Source organism: Homalodisca vitripennis, chromosome 8 (genome assembly GCF_021130785.1).
Source record: "Homalodisca vitripennis isolate AUS2020 chromosome 8, UT_GWSS_2.1, whole genome shotgun sequence".
Lineage (NCBI taxonomy): Eukaryota > Metazoa > Arthropoda > Insecta > Hemiptera > Cicadellidae > Homalodisca > Homalodisca vitripennis.
The window spans coordinates 28,844,230-28,867,820 of record NC_060214.1 but is presented as its reverse complement, the minus strand read 5'-3'; the positions used below and the strand labels follow the sequence as shown (position 1 = coordinate 28,867,820).

General features: G+C 32.6%; 1 protein-coding gene across 7 annotated transcripts in view; it reads right to left on the bottom strand.

Moving 5' to 3' along the window:
* The window catches only part of LOC124367453, a 100,651-nt gene that overhangs the window by 35,912 nt on the left and 41,148 nt on the right, over nt 1-23,591 (bottom strand). For 5 of the 7 annotated variants that reach the window (XR_006922900.1, XR_006922898.1, XR_006922897.1 and 2 more), the window contains one exon: nt 19,342-19,546. Coding sequence is in view for 2 of the 7 variants with exons in the window: in XM_046824276.1 (XP_046680232.1) it covers nt 22,122-22,242 (121 nt within the window). In the remaining 5 variants the exon portion in view is untranslated. Of the gene's footprint in view, nt 1-19,341; nt 19,547-21,943; nt 22,243-23,591 lie in introns of those variants that run through there. The other 2 variants (XM_046824276.1, XM_046824277.1) reach the window with 1 other exon arrangement.

The window sequence follows — 23,591 nt, the reverse complement described above, 5'->3', positions numbered from 1 at the left end:
TTTTTTTTTGTACCTGTACTTCTGTTTTGATTTGGTTTTAGATTATACAGGGTGTCAATTAAGTCTGGAACCTCTTTTTTAATTTTTGAACCACAATAGAAAGAAATACCAAAGTTCACACGTGCTTACTGGTGATAGTAACGCACACATCTGCCCAATTACCGACCGGATAATCCCTTTGGGGGACGGTCCACAAGGAGTCAGACAAAATTCTTAAATAGCAGCATAAGTCAAGTTTGGTATCAAATTAAAGGTCTTACTTAGCAGAGTACAATGCCGCAAACCGGACTTCAAAAGGTGGATTTATTCAGTAGTTATAGCTATTTGAATTTTAAAACAATTGAACAATGTAAATTATTAAGTAGGCTATTACAAGTAAACACCAATTTTTAAGTACCTGTGATCAAAGTAAGTGTTCAAAATGTGTAAAAATTGGTGTTTACTTGTAATACGTAATAATTTACATTGTTCAATTGTTTTAAAATTCAAATAGCTATAACTACTGAATTAATCCACCTTTTGAAGTCTGGTTTGCGGCATTGTACTCTGCTAAAAAAAGACCTTTAATTTGATACCAAACTTGACCTATGCTGCTATTTAAGAATTTTGTCTGACTCCTTGTGGACCGTCCCCCAAAGGGATTATCCGGTCGGTAATTGGGCAGATGGATGCGTTACTATCACCAGTAAGCACGTGTGAACTTTGGTGTTTTTTTATATTGTGGTTTAAAAATTAAAAAAGAGGTTCCAGACTTAATTGACACCCTGTATATTTTTGTGCCAACACTTGTTTTTATAGCACCGGTACCAAACATACAAGTTTTTAAAAGTTCATCCATCTGTTTTTTTGTGTACCTGTAAATTGAGAAATAATTTGCACTTTGGATCTTACTTCTTCAATTTTTTTATTTAATAATTGTAAATGTTCTTTATCCAGTACAGTAAGTTGTGGGCGGACCTCTAATTCTGACCCTGAAGATGTTTGACGACTGTTGTGTGTTAGGTTTTACGTAGAAGCTACAATATTAGTAGGCCTATTATTTTAAGTTTTTATATTAAGGTATGTATGTAGATGTGTATGTTTTTTAAGGTATGTATTATTTTTATTTATATTGTGAGAGTGAGTCCTATGTAGGCCAACTGAGTTGGATGAAATATTCTTTACACTAACGTTACTTTCACTACCTTGGCTAATTTGGTCTGGGTAGTATTCATCGCTCAGAGTTGAAAACCTGTTGTTTGTTTCTAGGTTCTTATTTGAGGAAAGTTCCGGGAAGTTTGAATCATATGTACCATTTCTGCTTGCTTCTGAATAAGAATAGTAATTTAAATTGCGACCTTTATTTTTTTTATAGGACATAGGGAAATATTTACTGGCTGTAAAATAATCTTCCTTCATGTTACTCATCCTATCCTTTTTATTTCTTTGGCGGGTATATTCTGGGCATGTTCTAGAGTTACTATTATGTGTTCCTGAACAATGAATACATTTTGCTGGCATATTACATTCATCCGAGTGATAGGCTTCCCCACATGTCCTGCATAGCCTATTGTTGTTACAAGGGGTACTTGCAACATGGCCATATGCAAAGCATCGAAAGCATTGTTTTACAGGTATTATAAAATAATGTATCTACTTTGATTCTAACATAATTTAATTTAACATATTCAGGTAGACTATCTGAATCGAATGTTAGTTTTACGAATTGTGTGGATGTGAGTTCATTATTCACTCGCCTTTTAATTCTTTGGGCTTGAATTATTCTACATGGGCTTTCAGTATCTGAGAGAATTTCTTCATCAGATACCTCACGTTCTACAAAAATTACACCTACAGAGTAAATTCTTACAGAGCGTACTACATTATACTGTAAAAGATATTGGGAATCGACTAGATTATTTGCTGCCTCGTATGTTTTACATTTAACTGATAGATTTTTACCAGCCCGATCAATATATTCAATGTCCAAGTAATGTGTCTTAATTATTTTGCCTATACAAAAGGGTTTAATTTACGTTTCTGTTTGTCCTGTATTATAATTTCAAAGGGACCTTTGTTATCATGTTTGTAGTACGTTTTAATAAACATTCTTTTTATATCATGTGTATTTTGATATTCCTTGCTATTCTCATTAGGTTGTATGTGATCTGTATCTCATTTTCGTTTATTTTAATTTATTTCAGTATTAGTGTTATTACTATAATTATGCTCTAAAATGGTTTCTACGGCTTTTTGAGTTTCTATTTCATAATCTGCCACAAGGGCATCAATGGCCAGACCCTCCGACATGTCGGGCCCGGCCTGAACAGGTTTGTGATGAAGACTACTTACTGGGTATTTGTGTTATAAAATGAAATAAAATTATACTGAAAAGAAACAAAAATTATTTTATTACTTTAGGGTAGAAGCAGAGTCAGGAAGATTTTTACATCTCATCTTACCTTACCCACACAAATAGTGTACATAAAACACAAATAGTATAATACAAAGTTTTATCACAGGAAAATTGCAACCACAATGTAACGCTAGTCGAACCGCAATGCAGATTGCAGAGTGCCTCTCTCATCTGAGCTCTGATTATAGTTTTTTTTTCTCGATTTAGCTCAGAAGACTAAAAGGCGTCGGGGAAACCCATGCTGCCTCGTAGTACACACATTTTGCTGTGGTTGTCCCTTTATTATTAAAAAGTCACTGAAAATTTTTATTTATTTAATGAAATATTTATTTCTTTGAAAAATTAGTGGTATGAACATATATGTTTCGACTTTTCTAAATGTTTTGTATTTTATGTGATTTAGTTTAAAGAGGGAATAAGAGAAAATGGTTATAGACGGGATAAAGGATACTGTGAAGGTGTTTGGTTGCTTCTCGCCAGGGACCCTTCAGGCATTCCTATCCCGAAAAGGAGGGCTTCGGATATATACATAAACAAACCATTTCCAGGATACATACATGTATAGTGTAGTGTTAGATAAGCTTAAACGTAAATGAATTTTTTTATTAGGTTTAAAAATTTAATAATTTCTTTGAAGACTTGTATATTGTTGGATTACAAAATACTGATCAAATTCTGCTCTCTGTTTTCAAAATTGTTTATAATTTGTTTAAAATTTTGATTTCTTGCATATTTGTATTCAGGGCAAATAAAAAATGTGTGTTCTAATGTTTCTTCCAGACCTAGAGTACATGTCAAACATAGAGGTGTAAAGTATTGTCCGATTCTAAAAAGATTACTATTTGTTTTTGCATGACCGAATCTTGCTCTACATAAATATTTATCAAAATTCTAGTCTTTTGAATTTTACATGTTTAAACCAAGGATGTTTTGGTATTGAATTTTCAATTTTTTTTGTACCATCTTGCTTTATTTTGACTTAGAAAGAATGCATTAAATTTAAAGAAATACACTTTTATTTGATATGCTTTGAAATTGTCCAGTGGAATGTGAAATTGTTCATGTTCATAACCTTCCATAATAGCTTCTTTGGCAAACTTGTCCACTTTTTCGTTGCCCGCAATGTCTATGTGTCCTGGAATCCATTGTAAAATTATATTTTTATTCGATAAAGCTAATTCGAAGGCTACTGATAAAACAATACTCTGAGTTGCCAAACCTTCATACATCGTCTTTTGGCTGGGAACACTCTTCTGAGTGATAATTATCCCCACAATCTCGACAAACGCATGTTTTATCGCATGGCGAGTTCATTAATGGCCGTAGGAGAAACAGCGAAAACACTGTTTCACCAGAATTATGTATGGCTCAATTTGCATTCTGACATAATTTAAATACACTACTATTGGCAATTTGTCTGTTTCAAAGGTTATTTTTACAAAACGAGTGCCTACTAGAGATCCATCGACTCTCTTTTTTAATCTTTGTACTTCTAAAATAGGGTACTCACATGTTGTCTCTTGTAGGATTTCTTCTTCCGTGACATCTCTTTCCGCAAACGCTACCCCTGTTGTATGAATTCTAGTTGTCGGTAAAAACACATTAAATTGGGTTAAGTGTATTGACGTTACTATATCATTAGCGGCAACATAAGATTTGCAAGTTCTTACCTGCTCTGGTGATGAAATCGACATCAGTGTCGATGCAGTGGTGATCAATCTCATCGTCCTCCATATTTTCAACATGCATGTTATCTGGGTTAACTAGACCTGCAGCATGTCAGGTCCAGCCGTAACAGGTTTGTGAAAAAGTTAATTCTACTTTTGATAATTCTTAAAAGGATCATCTTAAAATGTATAATAAAGACTATGGGTTTTAGTGGTACAAAACAAAAAAGTGTTTGGTGTTTACATACTAACTACTGTATTTACCACAAAGTAACAAACAAACATACACACTGCTCACACGAGGCTGCAAAGAAGCTCCTTAACAGTTATTTTACTACTTATCAGAACGACTTTTCAAACACGAATGAATTCCAAAACTGCAAATACCGGTTTTAAAAAACAAAGTTTACTCAATTTTCAAGGCCAAATACAGAAAATAAACAAATCTACGAATAACCGTACTCCAAAAACCAAAGAGCCGATTTCGATACAACTGTCTATACATGTGCAAAACAGTATACTATATGATAATACAACCCTCATTTTTAGGCCGTGCCTATTTTCTGAGCTATATGGATTTTACAGCTCAATTATTACTAAGAAACAAATATATCGATGGCCTTACCTATAAAAAGCGTACAAGCCGATTTTGATAAAACTTTCTATAGACCTGCAATACAAAGTTTACTATTTTATGTAACTACCCCATTCTTAGGCTAGATTCATTTTCGGAGCCACATTAATTTTACAAGCTACGTGCTGAAAAAACAAATCTATGGATGACCGTACCTCAAAAATGTACGGTATAGTCTATCATATTACGACACTCATTCTTAGCCCACCTATTTTAGGAGCTACATCAATTTAGGCTCTCATGCCTCAGTCGCAAGTAGACACAATTAAGAACATAAGTTCTGCCTTATGGTTTAATTGATGATCTTAACTTCTATGTGCCTTTGAATAATTGAGTCTACTATGTTGTTTTATCTTGAAAGATCCAATAAGTAAACATTATGTATTTTCATTTTCATTTATTTATCTCATTTACATATAATACAAATATAGTGATAATAATATACACGAGAAGGTACCCACATGGGCAAAAGCCTGTGTGTGAGAACCGAGTCCATCTTCACTCGAGTTTGCAATCACAATAATTCTAATATACAATGTAAATTTTAGAACAAAGTTAAAATTGTATGATTTAAAGCTAACTAAAAATAAATAATAGTAAACATACTCTGTTTGGATGCATATTAACTAAATTCAAGCAGTGTAAAAAGTAATAATTTAAAAGTTATGATAATGGAACGACATGACAAAGATGCAACAAATTCTAGTATATGAAGTTTTATGGCTATAAGACGTAAGACAACATACGGGATGAGCTTAAAGAGTGCGCAAGAAACATTATTTTAAGAGCTATAAAAAAGGAAGAAAAGAATAGAAAAATAAAAAGATAAACAGAAACTAATCATTTTATTGTTGTCGATTTCTGGAACCTACACTATATCGAAATTAATGCATTCCTTCACAAGAAAAAAAAGACACACGCATGCATGCAAAGCTAAACAATACACACACACACTCACCCACACTTATAAGATATGCAAATATTGAACTCATAGTAATGGATTACTTCAGACATTGTCGTAGGTGTTAGTTTCATGCTTCAGATTACGTACCCACATACAAACAGAGTACTGTTTCATGATGACAATTTTGGAACTAATGTTCTTAACGAAGGCTAATATTATGATAGAGACCAGCACTTTGCGTTACAAAACTCAATAATCACAGAGCACACAACTTATATTTTTCAGTTAACACTAGTGGTGTTCACTTGTTAACTGTAGTGTGTAGTGGTGTGGGGTCTTGTTTATGTAAAAGAGAAAACACGTTTCTGGGCTACATAGATCCTATGGATGATCCTAAAATGTAACTGAAGAAATTTAGACTGAAGAAAAAAGGGCATTTGATAGATTAACTACATTTTTTGCGCATTTAACAAAACAGGAGCATCAACGATGCGTTAGTTAACAATAAACGAGCAATACTGATCTTTCTTGGCATGAAAAAAGGTTTCGATTCCATTAATAGGAATATTTTACTAAATAAACTAAATTCTATCGGTATCCGGTATACTGCTTTAAAATGGTTTAAAAGCTATTTCAAAGACAGACTTCAACGTGTGATTATTGGGGGAGTAAATAGTGATTCCATGGAGGTAAAATACGGGGTTATTAGTATTATACAGGGTACAAGTACTCACAGATAAAAGACATTTAATAAAACGGCCTATTTTGCTTTTGTTCGATCCATACTTTCATTTGGTATTATTGTCTGCGATGCCGCTTTCAAAACTATCCTTCAGCCATTAATTATTGAACAGAAAACAATATTTAAAATAGTGCTCTTTAAGAGTAAAACATATTCTTCAGAATTACTGTTTATCAAAACAATTCTTATTTACTTACACTCTCATTTTCATACTATTTTTTACTGGCAACTCATCCTCATAACCCACGATACTCGCAACAAGTCGCTATTACAGTTCCTATATTAAAAAAATTCAGCATAACAAACTCGTATTATATTTTCCATGTTTTGTATCGTAACGTGTGTTTGAATTGCAACTTCGCTGTTGTCATGGCCATTGAGTCGGAGTAAAATTAAATTCGATAACACTTTAATAATCTAAAAATTACAAAACTACTGTTTTTATTTACTTATAATATTTGTCCTATTCTAAATTTTAGGTCCAATATTTACCACCAGAGCCTGCGCACATGCCGTAGGCCCATGTAGGCTCTTCCTAATGATACCACTATTCTTTTTTCAAATTTTAGTGGAATTAAATATAATTACTACAGAAAATATATTATATGGTCAATATAATAAGAAATAACCATGTATAAGTACCGTCTTGTTGCGCTCTAATACATAGTTTTTTTGGACATTGTATGAATGTGCATTCGTTTGTTGCAATACGTGTTTAGGTACATGTGTTTTATTGTACTATTTTTGGGAAAATAAACAATTTTTATTTCATTTCACCATATAAACAAGGGATGGACATTTGTCCAATATATTCACCCATCACAACATGATGGATACATATGTGACGCGTTTGTAATATATTTTATATTTTCTTAATGAACAATAGCATATATTTTTAATCTTTACTTCCAAACATCTATATAGCTTAACTTTACAAGAAAATTGGCTTGTACATTTATGAGGTACGTACACCCATGTGTTCTTCCAGTAATCGATCTGTACCGATATATCTCCGAAAATTGGTACAGGAAATTACATTTATTATTTTCAGTTCCAAGTTACATACGTTCAAACAGTAACTTTTTAAAATTGTTTATGCTAAAATATAAAAATTTTAAAAAATTACTTTAATATATGATACCTTAAAATGCTGTGCCTTAAATGTACAACAATATATGCATAATAAAATAAAAAAGGGTTTAAGTTTTTATCTGTAACGGTTTCTTAGAAAATGGTACATAAAGTTGTACTATTTAACATGGGAAAGATAGAGTAATCCGACTCCCCTTAAAAATTTCAAACTCTTGATACTTCTTACACACACACACACACACACACATATGCACGCACGCACGCACTAATTACTAGGGTAAGACAGGATCTAAAAATCGTATCTGAGTGGATGATCAACAATAAACTTTTAATCAATGTTTCTAAATCAAAGTGTCTTCTTTTTTTCGATCAAAATTGCAATCAAAACCTTTTGAGAAACAGATTAAATTTGGTTTGTCACACGCATCAGTGTAAGTATTCATGTAGGTGCACAACTATAGAAACAGTAGAAAGTGTTAAGTACCTAGGCTTGTATGTTGATCATCATCTAAAATGGGATCAGCATATCAATTACCTTTCAAAAAAACTAAGGAAAATAAATTACTCTCTATTTCATCTCAAGCAGCATATAAAAGATAGACATATGAAACAACTTTATTTTTCTTGGTTTGAGAGTATACTGAGGTTTGGAATAATTCATTATGGAGGAACGTTTCGAACACTACTGCAGCCAATTATAATGGCACAGAGGCATGCATTGCGTATTGTATATGGGATTAGAAGAATGGATAGAATGAGTTATATTTTCAAAGAAAAAAACATATTAAACTTTAATCACTTGTATAACCTTTGTTCGTTATTGCATATTCATAAATCAATTTAAAATTAGAACTGCAAACAGACTAACCCGCATTGCTCAATTTTTACAATTGGAAACACCTTTTTTTACTACAAGTACTTCTAAACGTCAGTTATGCTACCTGGGTCCAAGTTTATTTAACCGTTTCATTATGGATTGCGGCAATGAATTAATTTTTGAAAAAAACCTAAGGTCAAAATGAAAGCAATATCGTTTATTGCCGACAACATCCCTGAATAAAAATGTGATCCATTTGTATAGGTTAGGTTACCATATGCTTCATATATAAGTCTATAATTGGTTATACGTTAAATATTCTGATAATATATTTGTAGTTTTATTTATTATATTTTTATACTACATATTAAGATAATTGTCTGGTTATTGATTGCTTGTTAATTTATTGGTTGTGTACATGTGTTGTTGGTTATTATTTAATTGTTAATTATATTATATTGTTATACATTCTCATAGTTTATATTGTTATACATTTTCATAGTTTATACTGTTATACATTCTCATAGTTTACATTGTTATACATTCTCACAGTTTATATCGTTGTAAATTCTCATAGTTTATATAATGGTTATTTGTTGTAGTGCCATATGTATGTGTACGCAAATGCGTATAATGCATGTGTATGTATGCGGTTGTGTTGTGCGAACTAAGGTAAAATATAGTTTTTTTTGTTCTTGTTTCAGTAACCAAATGTACCTAATTATTGAAAAACTGTAAAACAGAGAAATGTATTGATTGTAGTGGAAACAGGCCATACTTATATAAATAAAAATATCATAACAAGAAAATGCAGCAAGTCAGCAGTAAATGGACATATAATAATTTAGTTTTGGTTCCCGCACGCACCTTGCAGGGTGCATTGGGACAATGTATTGTGACTTATATTAAAATGAATAAAGAGTTTGTGAACTGTGAACACACACACACACACACGCACACACGCGCACACACACACACACACACACACACACACACACACACACACACACACACGCACACACACTGAACCTGTCGATCAGTTGTGCCGATTTATAAGACAGGTGATCAATCACTTTTTTCTTAGTACCGCCCTGTATCTGTTATAAGCACTGTGGCGAAGATTTTTGAGAGTATAATTAAAAAGCAGTTACTAAATTATTTCCACAATAGATCTTTGTTCTCCAGTAATCAATTTGGATTTTTGCCGGATAGAGGTACGGATTTAGCAATAGAAAAGCACGTCAATAGTATAGTGGCATCTACAGACAAAAGTATGTATACATTAGCTGTTTATCTGGACTTCCAGAGAGCATTTGATGTATTAGACATAGACATTTTAATATATAAATTTAGAAAACATGGCATTGGGGGGTGCAGCACTGGCATGGTTGGATTCATTTTGCAGGGGTAGAAGGCAGGTTGTGAAAATAAATAAATGTTATAGTGATGTGTTGGAGCTACGGTACGGAACAGCTCAAGGAGGGGTATTAGGACCAATTATTTTTTTGATTTACATTAATGATCTTTTGAATATTGACCTTCACTCATCTGTGTTTGCCTATGCGGACGACACAGCACTTGTATGCTCTGCCTATAATAGGCAATCACTGCAAAATAAAATAAACAGTGATCTAGAAAAAATATCTCAATGGCTAATTAGCAATAAATTATTGATAAATACCAGTAAATCAAAGTGTATAATGTTTTTTGACTACTGTGAGACTAAGGAAAATCTTACAAATGTTTTCAAACTGTTTTGCCACGTGCATCATTGTATTTACGGTTGTTCTTGTTCCAGTATTGAGGTAGTTGAGTTTGTAAGATATCTGGGGATTTACATTGATCAATTTTTAAAGTGGAGACAGCATGTGAATATTTTATCAAAAAGATTGAGAAAAATAACTTATGCACTATATCATTTAAAAGGACACTTAAAAGAAGATCAATTAAATCAGATTTATATTTCTTGGTTTGAGAGTGTATTGAGATATGGAATTGTACATTTTGGAGGTACCTACCCAACCATTTTAAAGCCAGTTTTAATGAATCAAAGGCACGCCTTACGAATTGTCTATAATATCAAACATAATGATAGATTAAGCTATATATTCGCTGAGAAAAATATTTTGACATTTGAACAGTTATATTAGATAATACCTAATAACATGGCCGCCTGTTAAACATCAAGAATTAGTGAGTGCAGTGAAAAGTGAGTTTTAAAGCTAGAAAAAGATGTCTAGGGAACACAAAATGCTCACCTCAGATTTACATAGAGACTGTGAGTTAAACTAGCAATAAGTTATCACTATATACTCACATAAAGATCACTAAAAAACATAAATCACTGCTACACACTGAGCTGGCATTCCAACTGCCATAACCCACAAACTGTTATTAATACTTCTCTTAACAACAATTAACAACAATTTCTCTCTTTTCCTTACACTATCAAGACCATTTAAAGAAAAAAAAAATTACTTCAGTGACTCAAGATATAAGACAACTAACCATTTCTCACATACAATGGTTTAATGACGTCATTAGGACAGCCAACTCACAAGAAATAGTGACGTATTAGACTTTGTAATAGCATCCAGCTGTACAGCAGAAGCATACAGTACAGAGCGAGGTCACAGACGGGAGCGGTGACCCAGCATCTGCTGACAGTGCAACCTCAGCACCTGACCACACACAACTGCTCTGCCTCGACCACCTTGCTAGCTGTGATAATTATTCATTCTAGCAAATCCTATACTCATCTGTAGCACTGTTTAGTAATGGCAACAACCAGTGATTCTTTCTCAGTTGGAGACATTGTTTTTGCCAAGCTTAAATGCTACCCACACTGGCCTGGAAAAATAATTGGAATGTCTCCTCAAATTGGAGAAAAATCTCCAAAATTCAACGTTCTTTTCTTTGGTGATAACAAAACTGCTGACATAAAATCCAAAGACCTATTCCTGTATGTCAAGCATAAACATATTTATGGGTTACCCAAGACAGATAGTTCTAGAAACAGAATATTTAACAAGGCGCTACAAGAAGCTGACACAGCCATAGGTTCAGTAACAAAAACGCATATAGCCTCTCTTAGTAATCCTTCTGATGTAGCTATCTCCATAGAGTCTGAAGATACCATAAACATAAACCATGTCCAAAACAAAATCAGAAAATATGAGCAAACTGATGAATTTGACCTAGAAACGTCTCTGACTTTAGCAGCAGAAGCTGGGAATGCTCTACTTCACGAGAACAATATTCTAAAGATTGAAATTACTGACCTCAAACTGCTAAATGACAAACTTACATCTCAGCTCAGAGAAGCAAATCAAACTAAATCCTCATTACAGCAAGACATGGAAGGAAAAATAGAAGAACTGGGGGATAAAACGTCAGCACTAACGGACTTTACTCGCGACCTTTCAGAAAATAATGACCACCTAAGCAGAAAGCTCACTAAGGAACAAAGACTAAAAGAAGAGTTATTAGCACAGGCAGATGAAGAAAAGAAAAGTAGTGATGCTGTACTTAAACAACTGCAAACGTTGCAAACTAAGTCAGAGGAAAAAATAAAATATTTGGAAGCAGAATTAGCTAAAACCACAAAATGGGCAGATAATGAAATTCTCATTCTCAGAAATGAAAATGCTCAATTAATTTCACGAGGGAGAGAGACAGAACAAGAGTTACAGAACTATAAAGTAATTTTGTCGAAAACGGAGGAAGAAGTAGAGGAAAACCAGTTTAGATTTACTGAGCTGATAAACAAATTTAAAGTCTACACAAATTCATTCCTTGACAACTTTATGAACTCTGACTCAAATACCCACTTAAATAAACCAGGGAATAATAAAATTACATCTATGTTGGACAGAAAGGAAAGTCCACATTCCTCAGCTAGAGGTCACATGACCAGGACCATGAAGAACAGCCAACTGGATAACACTTTGCAAAAACAAAACCTGTTCAGTATATCACTCCAAGCTGCTAAGTACAAAGCTAGCACTCAAAGTGTGAATCACACTTCTGAACAACACCACAACTTGACCGCAGAAGCCAGACAAATCTGCGTAAACAACACTGAACCTTCATTGACAACCAGGATTACGCCTTACTACAACTTGACCTCGGACAACACTGAACCTTCATTGACAACCAGGACTACGCCTTACTACAACTTGACCGCAGAAGCCAGACAAATCTGCGTTAACAACACTGAACCAACATTGACAACCAGGACTATGCCTCACCACAACTTGACCGCAGAAGCCAGACAAATCTGCGTTAACAACACTGAACCAACACTGACAACCAGGACCACGCCTTACTACAACTTGACCGCAGAAGCCAGACAAATCTGCGTTAACAACACTGAACCAACATTGACAACCAGGACTATGCTTCACCACAACTTGACCGCAGAAGCCAGACAAATCTGCGTTAACAACACTGAATCCATACTGACTAAAGTAAGAGAACACATCTTCCCTGTAAGTTCAGCTTTATGTAAGTCAGACAAGGAAAAAACACAATTTACAAAATCGCCACCTATGTATGCAAAACTGAAGCCTGAAAATCAAAGTTTGGATGAGTTTTTTGCAATGAATATTCAATTCTACCTTCAGATTATGACTAAAACTCAGGAAAATTCTGCAGTCACTAGGAACATGATGCCAATGACTTCTTCTTCTGAGGCACTGCTTCAGATCTCACCAGTTCTCTTGGAAACACTAGGACAGGAGACAGATGAAATAGCCCTGGCAACACCTAATCATCACCTTCCTCTACCGCCACCATCTCCACAGGAACCTGGACATCAGATCCTGGTGCAAGCAGATGTACACCACTCCAATTCTTTTCTAGACCATACCAACATGTCAAGCTGCAATAGTAATATAAAAATTCCGCAATGCTCAGAGTCATCTTCAACAGAAACAAACTGTTTTTTAGGCAGCACTCAGCAGATAAAAATGACTACCTGACAATATGTCATCAAAACATAAGAGGTCTCAATACAAAAATAACCCGGCTAAACCATCTACTAAGTGAAGTATGCCCCAGCCTCTTGGTTCTAACAGAACACGGTCTCAAGCAAAGCGATATTGAAACCACAAAACTTCTAGGATACTCTCTCGTATCTGAATACTACAGAAAAGAACATAGACTGGGGGGGGGTTGCTATTTATTGTAGAGACAACTTAATAAACAATATAGAGGCCATAGATGTGAGTAACCACTGCGAAGAAAAACTATTTGAGGCTGCAATGGCACATATTATAATCAAAGGGAAGCATCTCTTTCTCCTTGGCGTATACCGCCCTCCCGGGGTAAACATTCAAAATAGCTTGGACATCCTATCAAACATTCTGGACAATAGTCAAGCACATAATAGGTCGTTTATTCTGACAGGAGACATAAACATTGACAGATTAAAACCCAACAACCCGGACAGCCTGATGTTTGACAACGAATTGGCAACACACAACATAAGAAGGCTCCCTTTGCCACCAACTCGCATTACAGTTGACACAAGCACTTCAATTGACTGTATATGCACTAATATTCCAGAACATGACCTTAGTGCAACAATTTTACAAACTGGACTATCGGATCATACCGCCCAAATATGTAGCCTGGACTTTTGTAAAAATGACGACAACACGCAAACTCTTCGGCGACAAATGGGAAGGAGAAACCTTGACCAGCTCAAGTCACTGCTTTCCATAAAAAATTGGGATACTGTCTATAATGCTGAAGATGCGGAAACAGCATATAACATATTCGAAGGAGTGCTGCAAACTGCCCTTGACATCTCCTGCCCTCACAAGAAGAGCAAAAATAAAACTAAGAGTAAACCAATTCACTACTATGACCAAGAATCAGCTGAGATAAAAGCTGCCTACTTAAGAGCCTCAAACACCTATGAAATTACCGGAAGGGCACAAGATAAAGAAACTATGGTAAACATAAAAAAGAAGTACGACAGAAAACTAAGGATGTTGCAACAAAATGCAAAATACACAGAAAATAATGACATCTGACAACAAATCCAAAGCTGTATGGGACATAATACATACAGAGACCAATGCCAAACAACTTAGCAAAACGTGTCCTAAGCTAAACATTGACGATGCAGTGGTAGACAATCCTCTTCAGGTAGCTGAACAACTAAACACTTTCTTTACTCAGATAGCAGAAGTGACATTACAGCAAAACAACCAACAGCCAGGAGACAGCAGATTAGAAGAGGACCTAAACCTCTTAAACCACCCTTTAATACAACCATTTGATCTGACCGCCACAACATGGGAAGAAGTAAGTCAAGTAATACACAACCTAAAAAACAAATCATCGAGTGGTACAGACGAATACTCATCAAAAGTTGTAAAGCATTGCGCAGTGGAATTGATTCATCCTCTTGCATCAATTATAAATAAATCATTTTCCCTGGGCCAATTCCCAACAAAGCTTAAAGTCTCCAAGGTCTATCCCCAGCACAAAAAAGGACCAAAAACTGACCCAAAAAACTATAGACCCATTTCCTTAATATCAACGTTTTCAAAAATTATTGAAAAAATAGTATTGAAGAGACTAATGACACATCTTACACAACAGGACTTAATTACTGACTGCCAGCATGGCTTCCAGAAGGGAAAATCTACTTTATCTGCCATCATAAGTCTGGTCGAATCTATAATTGACAGCATAGAGGAGGGACAATTTGTCACTGCCTTATTCCTAGACTACAGTAAGGCCTTTGATTGCTTAGGACACAGCCTCATCTCTAAAAAACTTGTAGCTTTGGGAGTAACTGGTCTGGAAAACAAGTGGTTTGATAGTTATCTCAAAGGGAGATCCCAAATTGTGGAGATTCAGCATACTACATCTGGCGTCACTAGCATGTTCAGATCTTGTCCTCAACCAATTACTAGAGGAGTCCCACAGGGATCTGTGTTGGGACCCATTTTGTTTATTCTGCTGACTAATGACTTCCCAGCTCTAATTCAAAATGAAAGTACGAGCTGCATAATGTACGCAGATGATACCACTCTTCTTCTAAGAAATGACACAGCTGAACAATTGTACAGTAACTCTATCACATCATTAGAAAGCGCCATAATCTACAGTAAATTAAATGACTTAGCAATAAACCCTGACAAAACTACACAGGTACACTTTAGCAGGAAGAAAGAGGTACCAGCAAGCATTCCCAATATATCAGTGGCTAACCAGATCAAGTTTTTGGGAGTAACTCTCGATAGCAGACTCACATGGGCAGATCATGTAAACAACATATGCAATAAAATTAGTACAGGCATCTACGTTGTTAAACGTATTAAATGGGTAGGCTCTCTGGAAGCGGCAAAAATAGCCTACTATGCGCTAATAGAGTCTCACATTAGGTATGGCCTTATAGTCTGGGGAACCTCCCAAGGAAACCTCAAGAGAGTTCTGGTACTCCAAAAGAAGGCAGTCAGGACCCTTGCAAACCTTGAGCCACTACAAACTTGCCGACAGGCCTACCAGACCCTAGGCATACTTACAGTACCTGCACTTTACATTTATGAAGCCATCTTGCACGTAGATAAACTACATCTGCAGACTCACATGGACCTCCATAATTACCCCACACGCCATGCCTCAAGGCTCACCCTACCTCAACACAGAACAGCTTTATACGAGAAGAAACCTTCATACATTGGCCGGAAATTTAAAAACCTTCTACCAGACTACCTCCGCAGCCTGACAGGAAACAGACTAAAGAACCTACTTCGAGAGTTTTTGTTGAAGAGACCTGTATACACCATTGAAGAGTTCCTGGAATCTGCTAACACTGGAACCACGTGATTTTAAAAATTGAAGCATAAACCTCCTAAACTCACAATGATGACACTATTAAACTGTAATTATCTAACTTTGCATTATGTATTATATTTTGACAAATTACTGTACTTAATGTTCACGTAATAAAGACATTTTGATTTGATTTGATTTGGTTATATAAATATTCAGTGGTTATGTACATTCAGAAATATTTACAAAACTTTGAGTTTAAACAGCAAAATAGATTTACTAGATCAGGTCAGTTTATGTCAATATCAGTTCCGTTTTTAGTCAAAGAAGTTAGCAGGTATCAATTTTATAACATGGGTCCGGCCAATTATAACAAGTTTATAATATTTTGTGGGAATGATATTATTTTTGAGAAAAAACAAAGTAAAAATGAAATTGTTAGAATTTGTTCATATGTAATGTTTATTTATACACACAAATTAAGTTATTATTATCATGTTGTATTGTTGCTGTTTTGCTGTTATATTGTTTTTAATTGATATTGTTATTGTTATGAATTTATATTATTATTGTTAGTAATTTATATAGTTATTGTTATGAAGTTATATTGTTATTGCTAATAATTTATATTGTTGTTGTGAATTTATATAGTTATTTATATAAAGTTAAATGTTATTGTTGTATTTTTCTTATAATTATTACTTTGTTGTTATTTGCTTTGTTTATGGTTCAGGTGGTATATTGAAAAAATAAAACATTTAAATGATAAATTATCTATGTTTATGATTATAAAAATAAGGTATGAAATATTTAGTGACTATAGACTGCTGTCAAAATACAATTAGGATAAAATAAAATAAAAATAGCCAACTGTATTCCCGCACGCGCCGTACGTGGTGCATTGGGAATGATCGATGTAAACTGTGTTCTGTATTGTATTGAATAAAGGATTTTTGAACTTGAACTTGAACACACACACACACACACACACACACACACACACACACACATAAAAACCAAAATAATTTTAGACATAGACAGATACAAAGAGTTACACGTGCAGCACAGTATGATTTACTTAAAGTACCTTTTGTTGTTAAAGAATCAAGCAGACATCAGTTTTGTTATTTGGGCCCACAGATTTTCAACAGATTTCTCCAATCAAATGGCAATGAATTGTACTTAGATAAAAAACCGAAAGTTAAAATAAAAGCCACTGAGTTTGTTACAGCCATAGATGTATGAATTATTATATTGTAAAATTTACTGTTTTTTGAATATAAAAATGTAGAATATATTTATACTTTATCGTTATGTTTTATTATTTATTTGATTGAATGCTGTTATAAATGTTTTTGTATGCTGGTTAACTATTCCTTAATAGATTATTTTTGTAATGTTTGATTATTTTTATTATGTTTGAATTGTTATATTGTAAAATTTACTGTTTGTTGAATATAAAATGCCGAATTGATTTACACTTTATTGTTAAGTTCTATTATTTATTTGATTGATACTGCTATAAATGTTTTTGTATGTTGATTAATTACTCCTTGTTAGATAATTTATATAATATATTTAATATATAACTGTTAACTAATTACTAATGATTGTTAAGTTTTTAAAGTTTATTGTAAAGTTAGTAAGAAACAACTGAAATATGAAATAACTTATGGAACTGCCAGTCAACAGTAAAACTTATATTTATATAATTATTAGTGAACAGTTTTTTTATACTCCGCACACGCTAGGTGAGCGCATGGAGTTTTGATGCATGTATTGTTTGTATGTTTTCAAGAAATAAATGATTTGATTACTGATTACACACACACACACACACACGCACGCGCGCGCGCACACACACACACACACTTATTGTTGTTATTTGTTTCTATGTTTATACCTTGTTAATTGATTATATTATTTATCTCTTGTTATTTATATGCAGATGTGTGTATGTAGGTGTGTAGCCTGTATGTATGTAGATTTACATGCATATATGCAAACATTGTTATTGAAGGATATAAGTATGTATTCATGCGTGTTAGTTGTTAGCAGTAGCAAATTGGAGAACATGGTGGGCTCAATCAATTAATTTGTGTCATAATAAATTTACTATAGTACAATTTAAACATTTATATTTAAACATATTTATATACTGGAAAAATGCATTTGTATCAAATATCACTTTTTGAATGTAGTGCTTAATTGGAATAATGGTAAATGACTTGTGCATAGAGATCTTAAATAACTATTAAAAGTAAAGGAATGACTGTCAAAAAAAGCAATGTAATTTAGTAAGCCAACTTTAATTCCCGCACGCGCCATTACAGGGGCATTGAGAATGTACGGTTAAAAATGCATGTAATGATAGATATATAAACTGCATGTACTGTTAATGTTTTGCATGTATTCAACTTTTGTAATTCTCTGAATAAAGATCTTTTGAACTTGAACACACACACACACACACACACACACACACACACACACACACACACACACAATGAAATTATTTACTAGAATATATTTTTAATTGTATAGTAAAAAAATAAAATGTGCCCAAATAGACACAATAAAGCCCAGATTTCAAACTCCATTCTTTGTAATCGAGATCTATATTTTCCATTTGGTTCATTGGATATATTAATACTCAAATGTTTTTTGTGCTTTATTAATAAAATTAAGTTTTATAACATACTAATAAAAATTAAAAAGAGCTGCCAGCCAACTAGTATAAATTGATTGCAACAACTTAAAATGAGAACTGTTTTGCAAAATTTTAATGTTATGCATATTATTTTAAAATGCAAGCTAGCTCTAGATAAAAAAAATACTTTAAATGTTAAATTGTTTTAATACTCACAAACAGTATATCTTTATATATATATATATATATATATATATATATATATATATATATATATATATATATATATATATATATATATATATATATATATACATAATTGTAAAAATTTCCTTGTGTGATCTAAAAGCACAAAGTCATGGATTATCAATTGATTGTAATTCTTTTTCTAATTACTTCTTATTTAACAACACTCAAATGCTCATCAAAATAAAGTATAAAGCATAAGGAAAAAACCTCCAGACTTGTACATATATCAAAAATGCATCTAAAACATGTTAAAATTGAAGCATTACACACTTCAGGGACAACAAAGCGGCTGACAAAATCAGCTGCTGAGCCAACTAAAATAACATATAATTGCTTCTGTTGTTATTGTTAATTATTATGATTCATTATTATCATTATTTATTAATAAAAACATCACCTTTTCAATGGCGTGTTTAATTTTTCCTACCTTTATTGAAAAATACCCCAAAATTATTTTGTTAGCATTGCATCTAATTTTGGTTCAAAGGAAAACAGTACATGATGTAATTGTAAACAAATTTCTTGTATGAAACAACCAACACTCTCATTTGTCCAAGGAAGTGATGCTTGAAATAAAGCCAATAGATTCAGCAGATCACCTTCTGGAAAAATGAGTGCAAAGAGTCAGTCAATAATGCAATTAGTTCTGCTAAAGCAATGTAATTCTTAGACTATGAATATTTGTACTAATGTGTTCAGAATTACTGATATCCAACATCTTAATGAATACAATCTCATTAAATAATGACTTCCAACAAGTCGTGTTTGTTTACTATATCATTTATCTTAGCTCCTATAACAGCTATTTTAATGACATTCATTTTTATAGTGTGTTTATGATGTGTATACTAATGATTAACACAGCAATATTAAAATATTTTGTTTCTTGGCTGCAGTATAATAAGTGACCACCACAGCAATCGATTAGGAATATTTAAGTTTAAAAATATTTTACCAATTGATATTCATAAATAATAATTGTAAGTGGGCAAATAACAATATTGATAAAAAGCGGCTAATCCGACTAAAATAAAATATGATTGCTTCTGTTGTTATTAATAATTATTATGATTCATTATAATTATTATTTATTAATAAAAATGTCACCTTTTCAATGCTGTGTTTAATTTTTCCTACATTTATTAAAAAATTACCAACCATTTTTTTGTAAGCATCTAATTTTGGTTCAAAGAAAAACAGGACATGATGTAATTGTAACCAAATTTCTTGTACTAATGATTAAAACAGCAATATTAAAATATTTGTTTCTTGGCTGCAGTATAATAAGTGACCACCCCAGCAATCGATTCGGAATATTTAAATTGAAAAAGATTTTACCAATTAATATTCATAAATAATAATTGTTAGATATTTTGAAAGTTACCAAATAACAACATTGATAAAAAGCGGCCAACACAATATTCATGATTATCAAATTGATAGTCATGAGTAACATCCCCAATATAACTACTGAAATCAGATTACGTTAAAAGTATTTCAAATAACAATATAGCTTGGCTGTTTTTATCTTACAAAATAACGCATTTAAAGATGAGTAAAACACTATCTTGCCTTTATAAAACTTAAGTTACAAACAAAATAGTGCAAAATTTAGTTACTTTTTACTATTTTAAAGCACAGACACGTCTTACAAGTTTACCTACTTTATTTTACATTCCGACACAAAAATCCATTTTTTACAGTTTGAGCAAAGGAATTAAAAAAGTAAATAAATATAGAAAATAGATTTTAAAAGGATCCCAAATACAAAAAATCTAACCATTAATTAACAATGCAGATGGAAATATGAACAATGAATAATTGACATAAATAAATTATTACAATAGAACAAACAATAAAATCAAAAATATGAATAAATAATTGTACATAGATCAGATAACACAAACACAATTTACACATGTACATCACCATTGTACTTGGAGACATTCTTTACTCAAATACCTTACACGTGATTTTACTTTCTTTGAATTAATTTTGAACAATTACGTCAAACCAAATTATGGTATAGACTTTTAACATTGTAATAAACAATATAATTATTCGTGAAATAAAAACAGATGGGAACTATTAATTATGATTATCTATTGGGTAAATGTTTGTAGCCTATATTAGATATTTCTAATTGAAGTGATTCTGGAGGTGGCTGCTTATCCTAATCATGTATTTCGATACCTAAGTTGTTGTAGTGGCCACTTATTATACTGCTATCCACTTCTTAGGCTTTTAAACAAAGATTATAGCATTTAATTGAACCCTTAGAACGCCGATATAAATTTAGTATTATTTTAGATTTATTCATAAAAATGGAGTATTTCAATAAAAACAAATTCAGGTTACAAAGTAATCGGGTAGGGTACGATAAGGACCCGGTTTTTAATATCGAAATTGGCAAACGATATTACTCAATCATAACCAGCGATCTAATCCATCGATACTGATTAATTATTTTTAACGATTAATCAAATAATCTATATCAATAGCTGTAAATACTTTAAAATAATACTCTTAATGTAATATTTCAATGTTATATAAGTTACATTTGATTATTAAAAATGACAGTCAATTTTAGAAAACTACACGACATTGCTTTGGAATATGATAAGACATGTTTTTCATGACTTCAACATGTTGGAATCGTGCGAAAAACCCCATTATGTGAAATTTGTGGGAAAGAAACAACTGTAACTGTGAGAGGAGCAAATATGGTCTTCAGTTTTCCTAATTTTGGTTATAATAACTTGTTTGATCACTGTAAATATTAGATTCATATTTTAATTTAAAACACATGATTGTTATTGAGAACTATATATACTTTATATCGATTGATAGTCTAGGATTTGAGATTCGCATATTAGGTATCGATGATTACATTCTTCGATATAAAAAACCGGGTCCACTTATCATACCCTACCCGAGTAATCAAATACATGTGATGAAAAATATGAAAACTATGTACAAGGATAAGAAAACAAATAAAGTGTGATATGCTGATCTTAATTAGTTTATAAGTTCTGATGATAGATTTAGCAGTTGTATGGTAAACTTCAAAACACAAATCGGTGTAAACACAAAGCCATGGTGTAAACACAACAGAAAAGAAACAATAAAAACTTGATTATAATACCTAAAACATGGTATAACAATACATTTTTAGAACTATTTGTATAAGGAATGCCAATGCAAGAACACTTCCCAAAGGCACAATGCGTGCTCCACTGACAGTCGAAAATGGCGGATAGTATCTTCATCGGCGTACAGATTGGGAATGGGAGAACACCTGCCAGCAACAAATAATTTGTTTATATACCAGCTGACAGCTGCAACTGAATTATTTGGTCAAGCCAGTACATTACTTAGTATTTTGGCTTATATATTGAGCTTATAAACTTCAAAAACAGATATAAAATATATTTTTATTGATCGGCGGATTATTCCGTCTTTGGCGTTGTAAGACCTAACAACATCGCGGATTATTCTGTCTACGGCGTGCTAAGGGTTAATTTCATATTAGTGGTAATAAATAATCAATAAGTATATAATCTATAAGTAAAAAATTGAAAGAGTACAATAAGCGGATCTGGTTTTTATATCGATTAGTACAATTCATATTCATTTATCGAATAGGCTACGTGTTTTATATCATACCAACATATCTGTAATCATAATAAAAATCATAATTTAAATTAAAATAATTAATATAATGCTCATAGTGATAATCTTATAAATGAGCTCTAACGATCAAACAAATGATTAGAACTGGAAGTAGGAAAAAATTAAATAAATAATAATTAAATTATAACGACATAACAAACATTTATAAAGGAAAATACGAAATATGCGTGATTATTTATGTGTTGTCTCCTGTGTAGCAATGATTGTTGAAGAATCTTCTCCATAAAACCGTACTTCTCTTCTATACAAATACTCACAGAGATGATCTGCAAGCAGTTCGGTTGATATGCCACTTTTAAAACCATTTTGCGGTCCTCCACGAGGTTTCCTACTGTCTGTTATTAAGTATAAATTCAAATAGTATATTTACTATTTGAAAGTGTGTATAGCTTATACAAGTTATTGTTCAAAAATCAGTATCAGTTGGTATATAGAAAGTTATAATAAAGTAATGTCGTTTGCCAATATTGACAATATAAAAACCGGGTCCGCTTATCGTACCCTACCCAAAAATATATATATCCCTACGTTAAACACTAATTCCACATCTCGGCTACAGTATAATAAGCGGCCACCAACACGATCAGATATGTCATTATAAACAAACAGGTGTCAAAACATTTGTTGTATTATTGCTTTATGAGTTTGAAAGCAAATATTTATGTTTTTTTATTCTACGCAACATTTTTTTTTTTTTTTTTTATCGTCATGGTGGCGCTTAAGGGGGGTCGGCCAGGCCTATCTAGCCCATGTTAAATTCCTCTACTTAAGGTACATTTTTCTCAAAAAGTATAAAAGATAGGTACATAATTTTTGTGTTACTAGAAACTTTGGACATTTTTGCATAGTTTGTATGGATAACTTCAAAAAATATATATATTTTGGATATTAAAAATTTTTTTTCCAAACTACTTTTTTTCCAGGAATTTTTTGTATAAAATATTTTTTTTTTTA